We start from the raw sequence: 18,197 nt of genomic DNA on the forward strand, positions 1-18,197 counted from the left end.
CACCACCCTCTGAAAATCCAGATACACCACGTCTACGGGCCTTCCTTTATCTAGATGGCAACTCACCTCCTCATAAAAGTTTAATAGATTGGTTTGGCAAGAATTATTCTTCATGAATCCATGCTGATTACTGCTAATGATACAGTTTTCATTACTAAAATCTTGTATATAGTCCCTTATCATCCCCTCCAAGAGCTTGCATACTATTGATGTTAGGCTAACTTGTCTGTAATTCCCAGGGATTTATTTTTGGCCTTTTTTAAATATTGGTGCTACATTGGCTTTTCTCCAATCCACTGGTACCATTCTAGTCAGTAGACTATCAGTAAAAATTAGGAACAATGGTCTGGCAATTACTTGACTGAGTTCCCTAAGTACCCTCGGGTGCAAGCCATCGGGTCCCGGTGATTTATTAATGTTAGGTTTCCAAGTCTAATTTGAATTCTGTCCTCTGTTAGCCATGAGGGTGCTTCCTGTGATGTGTCATGAGGATAAACACTGCAGTTTTGGTTACTGAAGCCCCCCGATTCCCTTGTGAAGACTGAGGAGAAGAATAAATTCAATACCTTCGCCATCTCCCCATCCTTTGTAACCAGATGCCATTCCTCATTCTTTATGGGGCCAATATGGTCTTTCCTCTCTTTTTTACTGTTTACATACTTAAAGAATATCTTGGGTTTTTTTTTACTCTCCTCCGCTATGTGTCTTTTGTGTTCTATCTTAGTTGCCCTAATTGCACCCTTACATTTCTTGTTGCATTCTTTATAAAGTCTGAATGCTGATGATGATCCCTCAACCTTGTATTTTTTGAAGGCTTTCACTTTTGCTTTTATATGCATTTTTACATTGAAGTTAAGCCATCCAGGACTTTTGTTCGCTCTTTTAAATTTATTACCCAATGGGATGCACTGGCTAATGCCCTTATTTAATATGCTCTTAAAGCAAACCCACCTCTCTCCTCCGTGTTCTTTGTTCCTAAGATTTTATCCCAATTTATGCCTTATATCAAGGTGCGTAGTATAGGGAAGTTGGCTCTTTTGAAATTCAGTGTCTTTGTATTTCCCTTATGTTTCCTATTTGTGTGACTTATACTGAAGCCAATTGACATGTGATCGCTGTTTCCTAAATTGCCCCATATTTCCACATCCGTGATCAGGCCTGTATTGTTGGTAATCAGTAGATCTAGTAACGCTTTATTTCTAGTTAGTGCGTTTACCATCTGGCCCATGAAATTGTCCTGCAAGACATTTAGGAACTGGCGAGCCTTAGACGAATGCGTGGTTACCTCCGCCCAATCTATGACTGGATAATTAAAATCCCCCATTATGATAACACTTCCCATCCTTGCTTCTAATCCAAATTGATAGGAGATCCGCCTCCCTCTCCTCCCCCAGGTTAGGGAGCCTATATGTAACGTACCTGGTAGGAGTCTGATATGACGAGGTCAGCCTCCCTTGTATCTCCAGCCCAAGCCCCACTAAAGGTGGAACAGATGGTGGCTAGGGTCACGAGGAACACGAGTGCCTGTAGGTGTTGCTTACAGAACTTGCAGATGGAGTTGTAGGCTCGGTGGCACAGGCAGGACAACAGGCACGGAGCTGGAGTAATGCACAGTGGAACAGCCGATGTTAAGGATAACTCCAACCAACTTGCAGGTAGTGGTTTTGTGGCTTGCCGGAACTTCCGGAAATCAGAGTACAGGAGGATACAGGACCCAGAAGAACTGAGAGGACAGGCGGCCAGCACAGGCACTCTGAGGCCGTGTTTGAGCCAGGCGGAGAGCAGGAGCAGGGTCTCAAGGATAGCCGGGTTCAGCAATAGGCGGGCAGCGAAGTACAAAGGCATGAGCAGAAGCAAGATTGTTCAACCAAGGAAACTGCGTTTAGGACAGGTCTCTGGGGTCAGAAGCCAAAGGTTGCTGCCTCCCTCACACAAAGTACCAAAAAGGATACTTTGCAAAGCTTAACAGATAATAAAGAGTGGGTATGACGGCGCTACCTTTAATTTTTAAATTTTTTTTAAACAGGGACAGCCTAAAGTTAAGCGACTCAATGAACGTGGTTTATGGAATATAGTACATATAAAGAGAAGTTTTCCCCTTATATTAAGAATGTCACTTCAACAGATGAATATGTGCGGCTGGATTTATGCTGCAGGTATATAACAAACACTCAGGTGTCGCACAAAAACTGATGTGGTCTTGCAGCATCTAGTAATGAGGCCAGAGGCTGTGTTACCTGTAGTGCATTTAATAAACCATATATCATATGCTAAATTCCTGTGTTGGATCCATAGCTATATCAAGCATTAGGAAACACCCGGAAACAGTGTATTGCAAACAAAAATACCATACAACACATGCAAGTTAAATCCCCTTAATCAAAGACCATAAATAGGGCCTGCGGCTTGCATATATATACACAACTGCAACTAGTAGCGTAGCTGGAAATAACAACATAAAAATCACGGCAGTTATATCTCGGGCATATTATAACAGTCCCATATGTTGGCAATATCTTAAATAAATCCCCAATGGTGACTATGGTGCTGCAACAATTTGCCTGGTGACTCTCGTGCTCCCCCTCTTGGTAGCCTACTCACCAGCTCCCAGAACCCCACCGGGGGTATTACGCCTTTAATGTAATATGCTGGGTTGTTTTCCTTGTTGCTTCCTCTGGTGGATACTTATGATGTCCTCAGCTCCCCACGTCTCACATAAGGGTAATGCGATTATGCTGGAAGACGAGTCGCTTGCCGCTATATTATATGTTGGATATTTCCTGGGCTTCTTACTTTGTAAATATGTCGCTTCCCCTCATAAGTAAAAAGAAAGAGCTTCCATGGTGTAATAAAGTTTAAAAACTTTATTTAAAGCTTAACATGCCCGTACAGCGACTTAGCACGTGGACAAAAAATAGGTTCAGATAAGCAAACAGAAAAAATAGGTTCAGATAAGCAAACATTATTTTTTAAAATTATTTTTTCTGTATTTTTTTTTTCACCAGGCAAATTGTTGCAGCACCATAGTCACCATTGGGGATTTATTTAAGATATTGCCAACATATGGGACTGTTATAATATGCCCGAGATATAACTGCCGTGATTTTTATGTTGTTATTTCCAGCTACGCTACTAGTTGCAGTTGTGTATATATATGCAAGCCGCAGGCCCTATTTATGGTCTTTGATTAAGGGGATTTAACTTGCATTGTGTTGTATGGTATTTTTATTTGCAATACACTGTTTCCGGGTGTTTCCTAATGCTTGATATAGCTATGGATCCAACACAGGAATTTAGCATATGATATATGGTTTATTAAATGCACTACAGGTAACACAGCCTCTGGCCTCATTACTAGATGCTGTAAGACCACATCAGTTTTTGTGCGACACCTGAGTGTTTGTTATATACCTGCAGCATAAATCCAGCCGCACATATTCATCTGTTGAAGTGACATTCTTAATATAAGGGGAAAACTTCTCTTTATATGTACTATATTCCATAAACCACGTTCATTGAGTCGCTTAACTTTAGGCTGTACCTGTTTAAAAAAAAATTTTAAAATTAAAGGTAGCGCCGTCATACCCACTCTTTATTATCTGATGAGCAGAAGCAAGGTCTAATGGAAGCTGAGATCAGTAACCAGTAATCAGGAATGTATCAGAGTTCAAAGGCAGAGTCAGGGAAGGCCGAGATCAGCAACGCATATCAGGCAGAGTACACCAGGACTCAGAAGATCAGGACACAGCTGAAGACCAGTCAGCACTGTTTGTGAGTCAGGGCACCCTTTAAATAGGCCGTCTGGTGCAAACTGGGGTTAGGGACGCGCTCCTGCGTGTGCACGCAGTCCATTGCGCATGCGCATTAGCACCCTGGAAGTCCACTGTTGTCCGTGAGCACGCACATGTGCACGTGTGTGCGCCAGGGCAGTTCTCTTACACTATAGCATACTCCCAGTATTATTTTCCCCTTAGCTTCCTCCCTTTAGAGCTCTACCCTTAAGGATTCCACTTCCTCCCTAGCTCCCTTAGTGATGTCATCTCTCACATTCATTTGTATATTATTCTTGATATACAGGCATACCCCTCCCCCTTTTTTACCCTCTTTATGTCATAAACCAGATCTGACCAGAACTGTGTGACTGCGACAGAGTGAACCAGACATAAATAAGTGAAAGTAAGTTTATTATGGAAAATGCATATGTGAACACACCACCAATATAAAGTGAACAACCAAACAATCAGTGATATAAAACCAACCAGCATATGTAGCAAGAGGGAGTACCAGAATCGTAGTCAAGCCAGGCCGGGGTCATAAACACAGAATCAGTAGCTGGGAAGGGAGATAAACAGGACAAGAGAGGATGGATGGATCTCAGGAGGGACAGGTCAGGTACAAGGCTCAGAGTCCAGGGTTCAGGTAACGGACAGGAAACAGGATCAACAGGTTCCAGGAATCAGGAATCAGGCTTCAGGTTCAGGCTACAGGATCAGGAATCAGGGTAGCAGGATGCAGATTAGGGCTCAAGGACAATACCAGGGCAACATAAGTGTGCAATTGCCGGGTATTTATACTGCAGCTCTGCTAATTAACGTCAGGTGACACCTGTCTGCAGAGGGGAATACCTGCTCCATACTGCCAGGATCCATCCGCTGGTGGACGCCAGTACTGCGGCCCAAAGATGACATAACATTAACAGGGAAAAGCTCTCCTGACAGTTCCAAACTGCCAGGAGACACCTGCTGGTGGACCTCAGTACTGCATGCCAAATAACAGATATTACCAGCGGATGGAACATTTCCTGACAGTACCCCCCCTCAAAGGAGCGGCCTCCGGATGCTCCAACTGGTTGTAATTGTCCATAATCTATGGCATCAAGCAGAATAACAGATGGGGGTACGTCAGGCTGGGCCACAGGCACTTCAGGCTGGGCATCAGGCACCTCAGGGCAGACAGCGGGCACATCAGGGCAGACAGCGGGCTCCGGGTCCTCGAGCTGGGCAGCAGGCTCTGGGTCCTCGAGCTGGGCAGCAGGCTCATCGGACTGGACAGCGGGTACCGAGACATCAGACCAGGCAGCAGGTACTGGACCTTCAGACTGGGCAGTAGACACAGGCACTGGCACATCAGGCAGAACAACAGGTGGTGGCACAACAGGCTGAACAATGGGTGCATCAGACTGGGCAGTAGTCACTGGAGTGTCAGACTGGAACATGGACACTGGGATGTCAGGCTGAGCAGCAGGCACTGGGACCTCAAACTGGACAGCGGGCACAGGCATTGGTACAACAGGCTGAGTAGCAGACACTGGCACCTCAGGCTGGGCAGCGGACAGGAGCACCTCAGGCTGGGCAGCGGACAGGAGCACCTCAGGCTGGGCAGCAGAAGGTGGCACATCAGGCTGGGCAGCAGACGGTGGCACATCAGGCTGGGCAGCAGAAGGTGGCACATCAGGCTGGGCAGAAGAAGGTGGCACATCAGGCTGGGCAGAAGACGGTGGCACATCAGGCTGGGCAGAAGACGGTGGCACATCAGGCTGGGCAGCAGGCACTCCAAGCTGGGCAGCGGGCACTCCAAGCTGGGCAGCAGGCATGGACACTTCAAGCTGGGCAGCAGGCTCATCAGGCTGGGCAGCGGGCTCATCAAGCTGGGCAGCGGGCTCATCAAGCTGGGCAGCGGGCTCATCAAGCTGGAGAGCAGGCACTGGCACTTCCGGCTGGAACACTGGCACCGATACGTCAGGCTGGAAGGCAGGCACCGAGACGTCAGGCTGGAAGGCAGGCACCGAGACATCAGGCTGGAAGGCAGGCACCGAGATATCAGGCTGGAAGGCGAACACATCTGACTGGAAGGTAGGCACGTCAGGCTGGAAGGCAGGTACATCAGGCTGGAAGGCAGGCACCGAGACATCAGACTGGAAAGTGGACACATCAGGCTGGAAGGCAGGCACCGAGACGTCAGGCTGGAAGGCAGGCACCGAGACGTCAGGCTGGAAGGCAGGCACCGAGACGTCAGGCTGGAAGGCAGGCACCGAGACATCAGGCTGGAAGGCGGACACATCTGACTGGAAGGTAGGCACGTCAGGCTGGAAGGTAGGCACGTCAGGCTGGAAGGCAGGCACCGAGACATCAGACTGGAAAATGGAGACATCAGGCTGGAAGGCAGGCACCGAGACATCAGGCTGGAAGGCAGGCACCGAGACATCAGGCTGGAAGGCGGACACATCTGACTGGAAGGTAGGCACGTCAGGCTGGAAGGCAGGTACATCAGGCTGGAAGGCAGGCACCGAGACATCAGACTGGAAAGTGGAGACATCAGGCTGGAAGGCAGGCACCGACACATCAGGCTGGAAGGCAGGCACCGACACATCAGGCTGGAAGGCAGACACTGGGATGTCAGACTGGATTGGGTTAGCTGGTGCGGAGGCAGGTTGGGTTACTGGCAGGATCGTCTTGGTTGGAAAAAACTTTCGTTTTTTCTTTGGCTTAGCCACTGAAGCTCTGTAGGTGAGGGGTGCAGCAGACTGGAAAGGAGGATTGGGATATGGCAGAGAAGAGGTAACAGTAGCTGGAGGAAGTTCCTGTGGGTTTGTGGGCAGCTGAGAAGAGGCAGGTGGGTTGAATGCAGGATAGGTACAGGGAGCAGAGACTGGATATGAGTATTTGGTTGGCAGCAGCGTATAGTGAGCTGCAACTGCGGTTGACATGGGTGATGGGGAACCATACATTTGGGTAGGCTGGTTTTTGGTGGCAGAGGTGGTTTGTTTGGCTGGAGCTGCTTGCATCATGTCAGACCATGCTGAAAGTATAGGTTGTACAAACTGTGCTTTTAAATCTCCCTGTCTAACAAAAGACTGAGCAGACACAATGCACTCCGCAATCATCTGTGGGGAACAAGCTGAATAGTGCTCACAAAAATCGGCTGGATCATCTTCAAAAAGCCACACTAGGGATACAACCTGATTCATATCAAAAGGGGGAGTGAAATCATCACGGCCCTCTGGAATACAGGGCAGGGCCAGCTCAGTACAGATCTTGATCAAAGGCTGCACCTCCCCAAACAATATATAACCCTGATCGACCAGGGAGTGAGCAAAACGTATAGTGGCAAACAACTGGTCACTAGACCATCCTTTCAAAGCCTGGCGGCAATAATCACCACTTTCAGATGCCAGCAGAGAAAAATAAATAACCTCATCGGCATTCATGTTTGCAACCAACTGAATCAAAATGGTTCCCCTGTGCAGCCACTTCCAGTCAGGGATGGCCCTGGTATTCTGTCATAAACCAGATGTGACCAGAACTGTGTGACTGCAACAGAATGAACCAGACATAAATAAGTGAAAGTAAGTTTATTAAGGAAAATGCATATGTGAACACACCACCAATATAAAGTGAACAACCAAACAATCAGTGATATAAAACCAACCAGCATATGTAGCAAGAGGGAGTACCAGAATCGTAGTCAAGCCAGGCCGGGGTCATAAACACGGACTCAGTAGCTGGGAAGGGAGATAAACAGGACAAGAGAGGATGGATGGATCTCAGGAGGGACGGGTCAGGTACAAAGCTCAGAGTCCAGAGTCCAGGATTCAGGGTTTAGGTAACAGACAGGAAACAGGTTCCAGGTTCCAGGTTCCAGGTTCCAGGTTCCAGGAATTAGGAATCAGGAATCAGGAATCAGGCTTCAGGTTCAGGCTACAGGATCAGGATCAGGAATCAGGAATCAGGAATCAGGAATCAGGGTAGCAGGATGCAGATTAGGGCTCAAGGACAATACCAGGGCAACATAAGTGTGCAATTGCCGGGTATTTATACTGCAGCTCTGCTAATTAACGTCAGGTGAAACCTGTCTGCAGAGGGGAATACCTGCTCCATACTGCCAGGATCCATCCGCTGGTGGACGCCAGTACTGCAGCCCAAAGATGACAACTTTAACAGGGAAAAGCTCTCCTGACAGTTCCAAACTGCCAGGAGACACCTGCTGGTGGACCTCAGTACTGCATGCCAAATAACAGATATTACCAGCGGATGGAACATTTCCTGAAACTTTAGCTCTACAATAAAGGTTATACCCTTGAATGGTTGCTAGCCAATCATGAGAGCTGAAATTCCCACAAAATCCAAATCCTCCTCGTACAACAGTATCTCTAGTTCACCCATCTTGTCCGCCAGGCTCCTGGCATTGGTAAACATGCCACATAGTAGACCAGTCGCATACTATCCTCTTATTGGGTGTTCCAAGATTTCAACTAGGACTTGTTGCTATACTTACCTTGGGTTTATGTGCTTTAGTCAACCTACCACTAATGCCCCCAATACTACCCTCTGAACTATGTTCCACGCTGACTATCTCTACCTGTGGACCCTCCCCCATCACTTAGCTTAAAAACCCCTCTAACTTATTGGCCAGAAGTCAGCCCAGTCTTCCAGGAACCCAAACCCCTCCTTACTACACCAGCTCCTCAGCCACATATTTACTTCCCTAATCTTCCTATGCCTTTCTGGCGTAGCTCGATGTACCGGTAGTATTCCTGAGAATACTACCTTGGAGGTCCTTTTCCTCAATTTAGCTCCCAAGTCCCTAAAATAATTTTTTAGGACACTCCATCTGCCTTTGACTTTGTCATTGGTGCTAACGTGCACCATGACAGCTGGGTCTTCCCCAGCCCCTCCCTAGTGATCTGTCCACCAGATCCATGATGTGCTGAACCCGAGCGCCCGGTAGACAACATACAGTTCAGCGCTTCAGGTCTTTGTTACAGATTGCCCTCTCTGTCCTTCTAAGAATTGAGTCCCCTACCACCAGAATCTATCTTTCCTTTCCCTTCACTAACCCCCCTCTCTCACTGGAGGAGTTCTTCCCCCGGCATCTAGGAGAGTCCCTCAGCTCCAGCAGTGCTGGTCCCTGACTGGTTTCACCAATGTCACTCAATAGAGCGTACCTTTTTGGGATGCTCCAGCCCTGGATCGGCCTCCCTGGCATTTCCCCCTCTACCTTTCCTGACTGTTACCCATCTACTCTTTCCTAGTGCCTGCACCTATTTGTCTCCACCCTCCTCTGTGCTGGCCCCTGCAAGCACCTGCCGTGTACATTCCTGGCTCTCCTTTAGTATTGAGGGATTTCTTAGTGCTAACAGTTGCTTCCCCAGATTCAGAACCTGGGCTTCCAGGGAAACTATGTGCTTACATTTTGCACAGCAGTATTCGCCCTCAATCAGATAATCAAGGAACGCATACATGCTGCAAGATGTACACAGAGTAGCATCTCCACACCCGCCGTGCATCGTACCTACCAATTTAATGAGGATTGGGATTATACCCTGTCCAATTTACCTAACAACTAGCTTCCTGACACTAATACTCAACAATACACTACACAGGTACTCAACAAGACAATACACAGGTACTTGCAGACCACGTGCACTCGCAGACCCACGTGCACTCGCAGACCCACGTGCACTCGCAGACCCATGTGCACTCGCAGACTCACATGCATTCGCAGACCACGTGCACTCGCAGCCTATGTCCACTCACACTACACAGGTACACACAATACACAGGTACTAACGATCCCCACCACCACTCGGACAACACTCGGGTACTCCCAACACTCAGGTACTCCTGACACTCAGGTACTCACAATACTCAGGTACACACAATACTCAGGTACTCCCAATACTCAGGTACTCACATACACTGTCAGTCAGGTTTTGGTGTTTGTGTCTCTGTGTCACTCTGCACAGCCTCCCCTGTAATGTGAACTAGCAGTCAGTCTTGCACTCTCCCTCCTCCGGTCTGCACTTCACTTACCCGCCGCCTCTCCCTGTCACCTTCCACCTCCCGGTCCCGCTGGATGTCCTCCCACCACCTCTGTTAGCATCTGTGGGGTGATTATTGCCCTCAGTACATCCACTCCCGCACCAAGATGTCTGGCTCTGCCACCGCTGTGGGTCCCCAGGTCAACCGCTGCTGCTCAGTCGTGGGGGGTCCGGTCCGGTAGGGGGGGTTGGTCTGCCACGCTGCCACTCTCAGGGGTGGGGGAGGTCTGGTCCTCTGCACTCTCCTCTGCAAGCTGCTCCCTCTCACTCCACACTTGTCCTCAGCACTGATTTCCAAGCCAAAACGAGACTCTGCAACAGCGCCACCTGATGGGCAGGACAGGTATGTGATATGTACAGAGCAAATACAATACTTAAACATTCCTTCTCAATTTGAGCATAGTTTTGCTCAGCTGATGAAAGAGCTCTGGATGCATATGCAACTGGCTGACCTTCCTGCAAAAGGCAACAACCTAGGCCATTTTTACTGGAGTCACTTTTTATCATAACAGGCTTTGCGACATCATAGTATTTCAACACTGGGGCAGAGATGACCAAGCGTTTTATATCCTCAACTGCCTGGTCATGCTTGGGAAGCCAATGCAAACTGCATCTCTGTCTAGAAGTTACCTTAAAGGAGTTAGAAATCCTTCTGCCTTTACATCTTAATGCATGCTATGCATTGATAAAAAAAACATGTGTGTAGCAGCCTCCCAAGCACCCCCTAATTACTTACCTAAGCCCCATCTCTCTCCAGCGATTTCTGTGTTGCGCTTGTTAAAATATGATTTTTTTATATTAATCAGACATAACATTACACAATAGTGGTTGTTCATAGAGATACTGTCCGTTTTTTTGGCTTGAGTAGATTTCTCAAACAAATTCTGTTTCATACAATGGGTACGTAGATACGATTGTTGTATTCAATTGACAGTTTAAATAGGCTATTGTCTCTATAGCTACAGTAAACAAGCAAGAGAGGGTCTCTCAAACTGAAAGAATGACTGTTAGTCGGTTGTTATGGAAACAAGTTTGTAACCATTAACTTTTGTCAACAAACTTGTACAAATAAAAAAGGGTGAGTAGAGACATACACACACACATCATCATGCTGTAAGATCAGAAGCCACCCATGATAGAAGAAACGTGCCTGATCCTCCAGAAGAATCATTGCCAATGGAGATCACAAACATACAGTAACAGAAGATAAGTAACCTTTAAGTGTATTTGTACTGATATAGACCATAGGCTGTTCATTTGCTAGGCATTTTGCTTGTTATAGATATCTGTCAGTCTTGTATTGTATTACTAAGATTGTAATAGTTTTGTATGCACAGCATCTTTGTATAGTAAAAGCACATTTACACACTGCAGAAGTTCCGCTTCCTTGCTTATACCACAGAGTAACCTTGCTAGTTGAACGCAAGCAAAATATTTGGGGGCTCGTGCCGCGATCTGTGCTATAATTCAATTGAAGCAGACCTGTTTTTCTGTAGTGTGTTGTGTAGCTTGTGCTGGGTAAAATGCTGCATAAACTGTTTAGGAAAAGCAAGGCTGCAGAGGGTTCTGGTGGCCAGAAGGAAGTGTGCAGCTTACCTATCTGGGCCAGAGACAATGAGTGGGAGCCTCTTGTTAAAGAATTTATGAAGTATGCTTCTCCCTTGAACCTGACTTGGGGTGATAAAGTCTCAGATCATTTTGTAGATTTTAGCCTTAAGGGGTTGGATATAAGTAAAAAAGAGAAGAGGACAGTGTCCACAGTGAGCTGGTATTTTCTTCATGCTATTTATACCGAATCACATAGAAGGGAGAAGGCAGAGCAGAAGTTAAAGTATTAAAAGACCAGCTAGCAGTTGCTTCTGAGTGTGTACATTCAACCGCTAGTCGGGCTGATGATTTGCAAGAGCGGTGTGCAACCCTCATGACCAAATCAATTAATAACTTAAGGAAAAGGAAGAGCCGTAAACCTGTTAGTAAAGCCAGGGTACGTGCCATTGTCACATCCCAAAATTGGGATTGTGAGGATGTGCTCTCCTCAAATGATAGTGAGGATGAGGAGATCGAGTTTGATGTTTCGCATGATGATCTGCTAGTGGGAAAGAAAAAGTATGCCAGACCTCTCATTACTAAGCATAGGAAACGGCAACATGATAGAGAAGATATGGCAGATGGGGAGGTGCATTATCGCAATCCCAGAGATGTTGAATTTGAAGAAGTACGGGAGTTTACACAAACTGAACTCCATGAGCTGGCAAAACAATACAAACAAAGGTCTGGGGAGCCCCTATTGAGTTGGCTCCTACGCTTATGGGATGAAGGGGCAGACAGTGTTGTTTTGTCAGGTAAGGAAGTGATGGCTATTGGAGTGTTAACCCATGATCCACAATTGCATCAGGCAATGTGAAAACCCAGAGAGTTCAGCGTGAATTTTTCACTGTTAGACCTTGTGAGAGATAGAATAGTCCGAGTATATGCTAGTCCTACTGACCTGGAAAATACCTACTCCTGGAGATTAATAGGAGATTGTATTTCCAGGTTACGCAAGATGGGTTGTATAACCGGATTAAATACATTTCCAGAATGGATGGGTCCAGATATGGAACCTTTTACGTCTGCTCTGCGCTCTAAGCTGATGAAGTCTGCGCCATTTAATCTCAGGGCTCCATTATTGTCCTTGTTGCGAGGCCTGGGATTAAACAGCAAGATTCATGAAGCCACAACACTTTTAAGCCAGTTGGGGGAGCTAGAGGAGACTAAAACAAAAACTGTCAGGGCAGTAGATAAAGGGCAGTAGATAAGGTCAAGGCCAAACAGGAAGAATACAAGCAGAAAAGAACAAAAAGAAAGGGAATGGGGTAGAGAAGATAGTTATTTCTAGGAAAGAAATGTGGCTGGACCTATTAAAGGCAGAAGTACCTAAAGATGAGATAGATGGTTATTTCTACTGCAGAAATGCTGAAGAGGTGGAAACATTTAGTAGGGAACACTGTCAGGGTTAGAAACACTACTCCTAGTGAAGATAACATCAGCCTAGACTTAGAGAAAACAGAACAGACCCCTCCTGTTAGCCCCAAACCAATTCCCAAAACTGAACATGAACCCAAACCCAAATTCCTTTATCCTGGGGAGGAGTTAGAGAGAATCAGAAAAGGGGATTGGGAGGCTCCTTATCCTTTATGAAGGGAAGGTGAGTCTCCTGTAATAGCAGTGAGGGCAGTGACAGCAGGAGACCAACACCCATATGCACCTGTCACTGTATGTTGGGGGAAGTCATCTTCTCCTACACATGTAATGACTTTAGTTCATAGCGGAGCTGAAGTTACACTTTTGCAAGGAAATCCTTCCCATCACAAAGGAGAATTGATTTATGTAGAAGGTTTGGGAGGGCAAACTACACCAGTAGTTAAGATACGGGTGAAATTGGCTATTGGCAAGGGATCAGGATTTATGACAAATGCTTTGGTATCAGAGTTACCTGAAAATATTCTTGGGATGGATGTACTTCAAGGTCAGTCAATTTAGACTGAAAGAGGTACATTTACATTTGGGTATCCTGATAAAGTGTATCTGGTAAGGGCGGTGAAGGATGTGGTCAGAGGTCATGCGAAATGGACCCCTGTCTACATTCCTCCACCAGAGAAGCCAGTCTGTCTCAAGCAGTACAGACTTCCTGGAGACCACAAAGAAATTGGGGAGACTATTCAAGAACTGTTGAGAGTAGGGATCCTTAGACCTGCTGTAAGCCCTTTCTTGTCTCCGGTGTTCCCAGTAAAAAAAAACCTGATGGGACATATAGAATGACTGTGGATTACAGAGGTCTAAACAAAGTGGCACCTCCATTGATGTCAGCTGTACCGGATATGATCTCAATTGTTGAGAAAATTGCTAAAGATGAAGGAGAATATCATGCTGTGATAGACCTGGCTAATGCTTTCTTTTCAATTTTGATAGACCCAGAGTGTCAAGACCAGTTTGCTATAGAGTGGGACGGGCGCCAGTACACTTTCACTGTTCTTCCGCAAGGCTATCTGCATTCTCCGACGATTTGTCATGGACTGATTGCCCGAGATTTAAGTACCCTGAATTTGAAAGTCGCTGTGTTTCACTACATTGATAACATCATGATCTCTGGGACAAAAGAAGATGTAACTGAAGCACTGCACCTGCTGATAGAGCAGTTTGAGAACAGAGGGTGGGCTATCAACAGAGACAAAGTCCAAGGACCTGCCACAGAAGTGAAATTCCTGGGAATGATGTGGACTGGGCCACAGAGGAAAATTCTAGAGACAGTTGTGCAAACTATCCAGGCTCTGTCGCCCCCTACTACCAAAGAGGAGGCACAGAAGTTCATTGGAGTTGTGGGGTTCTGGAGATCGTTCATCCCATATCTTGGACTCATTCTGAGGCCTATATATAATGTCACCAGAAAAAAGACTGAGTTCTCATGAGGTTCAGAGCAGCGGACTGCATTCCTGGCTGCTAAAGAAGCTATTTTGCAGCATCAGGGATTAGGAGACAAGGAGTACCCATGAGACAAGGAGTACCATTTCAGCTGGATGTAGTAGAGCAGAATGGTACCATATCTTGGAGTCTGTGGCAGCCAAATGAAAAGAAAGGACTGAGAGCAATACACATTGGATTTTGGTCCAAACAACTGACAGGGGCACAGAAGAGATACACGCTCCTAGAGAAGTACCTGTTTGGGGCCTACACAGCACTTCAACATGTAGAGACCATTACAGGAAAGGACACAGTCACCATCCATACTGCATTGCCAATAGCAGGATGGGTGAGAGATAATGGACTGACCAATAGGGCAGCTGTAGCCCAGAACCAGACACTGATGAAATGGAAGTGGTACCTTCAAGAAAGAGGGGGTATTGTAGCTGGGGATGTTAGAGACATTTCAAAACAGTTGGCAGGGCTTGTTACTTTTACCAGCACTCGGCCAGAAGAAGAAAATCCTGTGCTGCAGTCATCCCCCATTCAAGAGGCTCCACCCTTTGAGTCTCTGTCAGAAGACATGAAGGAGTCAGCGTGGTTCACTGATGGTTCAGCCATAGTCGCCTCGTCTGGGCATAAATGGACAGCAGCAGCCTACAACCCAAGTACCGACACAGTCCTGCAGGAGATCGGAATTGGAGGGTCCAGTCAGTATGCAGAGTTGAAAGCTGTAGTGATGACTCTTCAGGAGGATCCTTCTTCCCATGTCACTATCTACACTGACAGCTAGGTGGTTTTTAAAGGACTGACAACTTGGATGCCCACGTGGAAGTCCAATGAATGGATGATTCATGGAAAGGTGGTGTGGGGAGCAAGGACGTCTGGGACTACATCTGAAAGGAAGCTCACTCCCACACCATAAAAGTGGGGCATGTTGATGCACATGTGCCCCTAGTCCCAGACTTTGAGAACTATAACAGAGTTGCAGATGAAATTGCCAAAGTGAAGGCAGTTGTGCCAATCGATCCTGTCTTGATGAACTTGGCCAACTGGGCCCACAAGCAGTCTGGACATTTGGGGCAGAAAGCAACATATGAATGGGCACAGCAGAGAGGATTTCCTATATCCATGGACATGATAAAGACTGTAATAGGGAACTGTACAGTGTGTGGAGAAGTGCATCAATGACCATTGCAAAAGTACTTCACCGGGTCGATTAAGAGGGGTGAGAGGCCTGCAGAGATCTGGCAGATTGACTTCATCGGTCCCCTTCCCCCGGGGAAACAATGGACTGAGATATTGTTGCACTGCAGTGGACACCTATTCAGGACTTATGCTTGTTCACCCTTGCAAACGTGCAGATCAAGCCGCAACGCTTCAACTGCTCCAAAAACTTGTCGTTGCTTATGGTTGTCCCAAACAAGTCTAAAGTGATAACGGCTCACACTTCCCCCGGATCAATAGTACAGCAGTGGACCAAAGATTCTGGAGTATACTGGTTGTGCCAAATCCCATACCATCCACAGGCAGCTGGTTTGATTGAAAGATACAACGGGCTATTGAAGGACCAGATACACAAACTTACACCCACACATACACTAAGGGGGTGGGATCGGGACCTCACACAGGCAGTCATGTTGTTAAATTCTAGGCCAATAGCCAAAAGCACACCATATGAGAGGATGGTAGGGGCACAGATTCCACAGCTGGAGTGCAGAGTTCAGTATTTATGTAAGGTTCCTGAAAGAACAGGGCTTAACAGATATCATGTTATTGCTTCCCATGACATAGAAACCAAGAGTGACATATCTGAAGCTGAAGCCGATCTAGGAATGAGAGGGAATCTGGCAGGAAGGTTTGAAGTTTCATTTGCATTGGCGGATGAGCTTCAAGACAGTGGCTGGGACTCTGACTGGTTAGTGGATACTTATCAGCAAGAGTGGAAAGTGAGGCTACATAACATAATTCCTTCCAAAATAAACAGCAGTGATCTTCTGGGAAATATCAGTATATTTCCTCTCCTCCCTATTGATGTTCTTTGGGAGGGTCAGAAGTGGGTACAGGCAGGGGGCAAAGTGTTAGTCAGATATCCAGGCAAGAAACCACTTATGCCTCATTTCCACTGAGCGGATCGGTTTGGTTCGGTACGCTATTTTAGGTGTTTCCATTATGAAAGTGGCCCATACAACCGAACCGAACCGTTCCATTCAGGGTCCTGCTTCAGATGTGGGGCCATAGAAAATGGAACGGTTCGGTTAGGGCGGAGCTACGATACATTCCACTGATTGGCTGACAGAAAATCCTCTGCTGTGCTATGCTGAGGCATGTTTTCTAAACCCTGTATGGCCCCTTGTGGTCCCACTTGCAGTGGAAACGCTCACCAGAATAGACCGGACCATTCCAAGCCATTCAAACTCTACCAACCCGAACCGATCTGATCAGTGGAAACAAGGCATTGGAGGAGAGATTTTAGCTGAAGGGCCTGGATCTTCTGTTTATGTATTATTAGAAGGAACAGATAATCCGCTTTGTTTTACACTCTACAGGCTGTCTCCGATTTGATCCATAGGACATGATGGAAAGAATGGCAGAAGATCGCAAGAGCTGTGGAGAGCAAGGCCTTTGATGTATTACAAGCCTGGACTTGTTTCTAAAGAACTTTAGAATGGACTTTCTAATGAACTTTTAGTTAAAGACTGAAACACCTTGTCAATTACAGAAATATAGGAGGTGTTGCATTCAAGGAAAATGAGTGTTTAGCATGAGTTTCCGTAGTAATGAAGTGATTTTCTGTATGGAGTCTGAAAGAAAAAAAATCTAGGGTGGAATATGTTGCGTTTGTTAAAATATGATTTTTTTTTTATATTAATCAGACATAACATTACACAATAGTGGTTGCTCATAGAGATACTGTCAGGTTTTTTTGGCTTGAGTAGATTTCTCAAACAAATGCTGTTTCATACAATGGGTACGTAGATACGATTGTTGTATTCAATTGACAGTTTGAATAGGCTATTGTCTCTATAGCTACGGTAAACAAGTAAGAGAGGGTCTCTCAAACTGAAAGAATGACTGTTAGTCGGTTGTTATGGAAACAAGTTTGTAACCATTAACTTTTGTCAACAAACTTGTACAAATAAAAAGGGGTGAGTAGAGACTGGGACACACATCATCATGCTTTGAAGATCAGAAGCCACTCATGATACAAGAACAGTGCCTGATTTCCAGAAGAATCTTTGCCAATGGAGATCACGAACATACAGTAACAGAAGATAAGTAACCTTTAAGTGTATTTGTACTGCTATAGACCATAGGCTGTTCATTTGCTAGGCATTTTACTTGTTATAGATATCTGTCAGTCTTGTATTGTATTCCTAATAGTGTAATAGTTTTGCATGTACAGCATCTTTGTATAGTAAAAGCACATTTACACACTGCAGAAGTCTCAGATTCCTTGCTTATACCACAGAGTAACCTTGCTAGATAGATGCAAGCAAAACATTCCACGAGTGTTCTAGCTGTCCGGGACTCTCCTCCTGATTGGCTGAGACACAGCAGCGGCGCCATTGGCTCCCTCGGCTGTCAAAGTCAGTTATCCAATCAGGGGGGAGAGGGGGATGGGTCAGGGCTCTGTGTCTAAATGGATACACAGAGCTGTAACTCGGCTCACGTGCTTCCTATGGGGCACTTAACAGGAGGGAGGGGCCAGGATCAGCGAAGAGAGACCCGAGAAGAGGAGGATCAAGGCTGCTCTGTGCACAACCAAGTGCACAGAGGAGGTAAGTATAACATGCTTTTTGTTTTTTTATTTATTTTTTTTAACAAGACTTTACAATCCCTTTTAATGGCTCACACACCTCAGATAAGTGTGGCAGTAATTTTCGCTATGTAACAAAGCCAATAAATCATTGTACCGCTTTGGCATCAGCAGGCT

General features: G+C 46.2%; 1 protein-coding gene across 1 annotated transcript in view; it reads left to right on the top strand.

Annotated features, from left to right (window-relative positions):
- PPP6C (protein phosphatase 6 catalytic subunit) overlaps positions 1–16,853 on the top strand; it is a 319,511-nt gene extending 302,658 nt beyond the window's left edge. The window contains exon 7 of the mRNA XM_073600349.1: positions 16,810–16,853. Coding sequence (XP_073456450.1) covers positions 16,810–16,839 — 30 coding nt within the window. The 3' untranslated portion in view covers positions 16,840–16,853. The remainder of the gene's footprint in view (positions 1–16,809) is intronic.
- The last annotated feature ends 1,344 nt before the right edge of the window (positions 16,854–18,197 follow it).

This window comes from Aquarana catesbeiana, linkage group LG09, assembly GCF_042186555.1.
Source record: "Aquarana catesbeiana isolate 2022-GZ linkage group LG09, ASM4218655v1, whole genome shotgun sequence".
Classification (NCBI taxonomy): domain Eukaryota; kingdom Metazoa; phylum Chordata; class Amphibia; order Anura; family Ranidae; genus Aquarana; species Aquarana catesbeiana.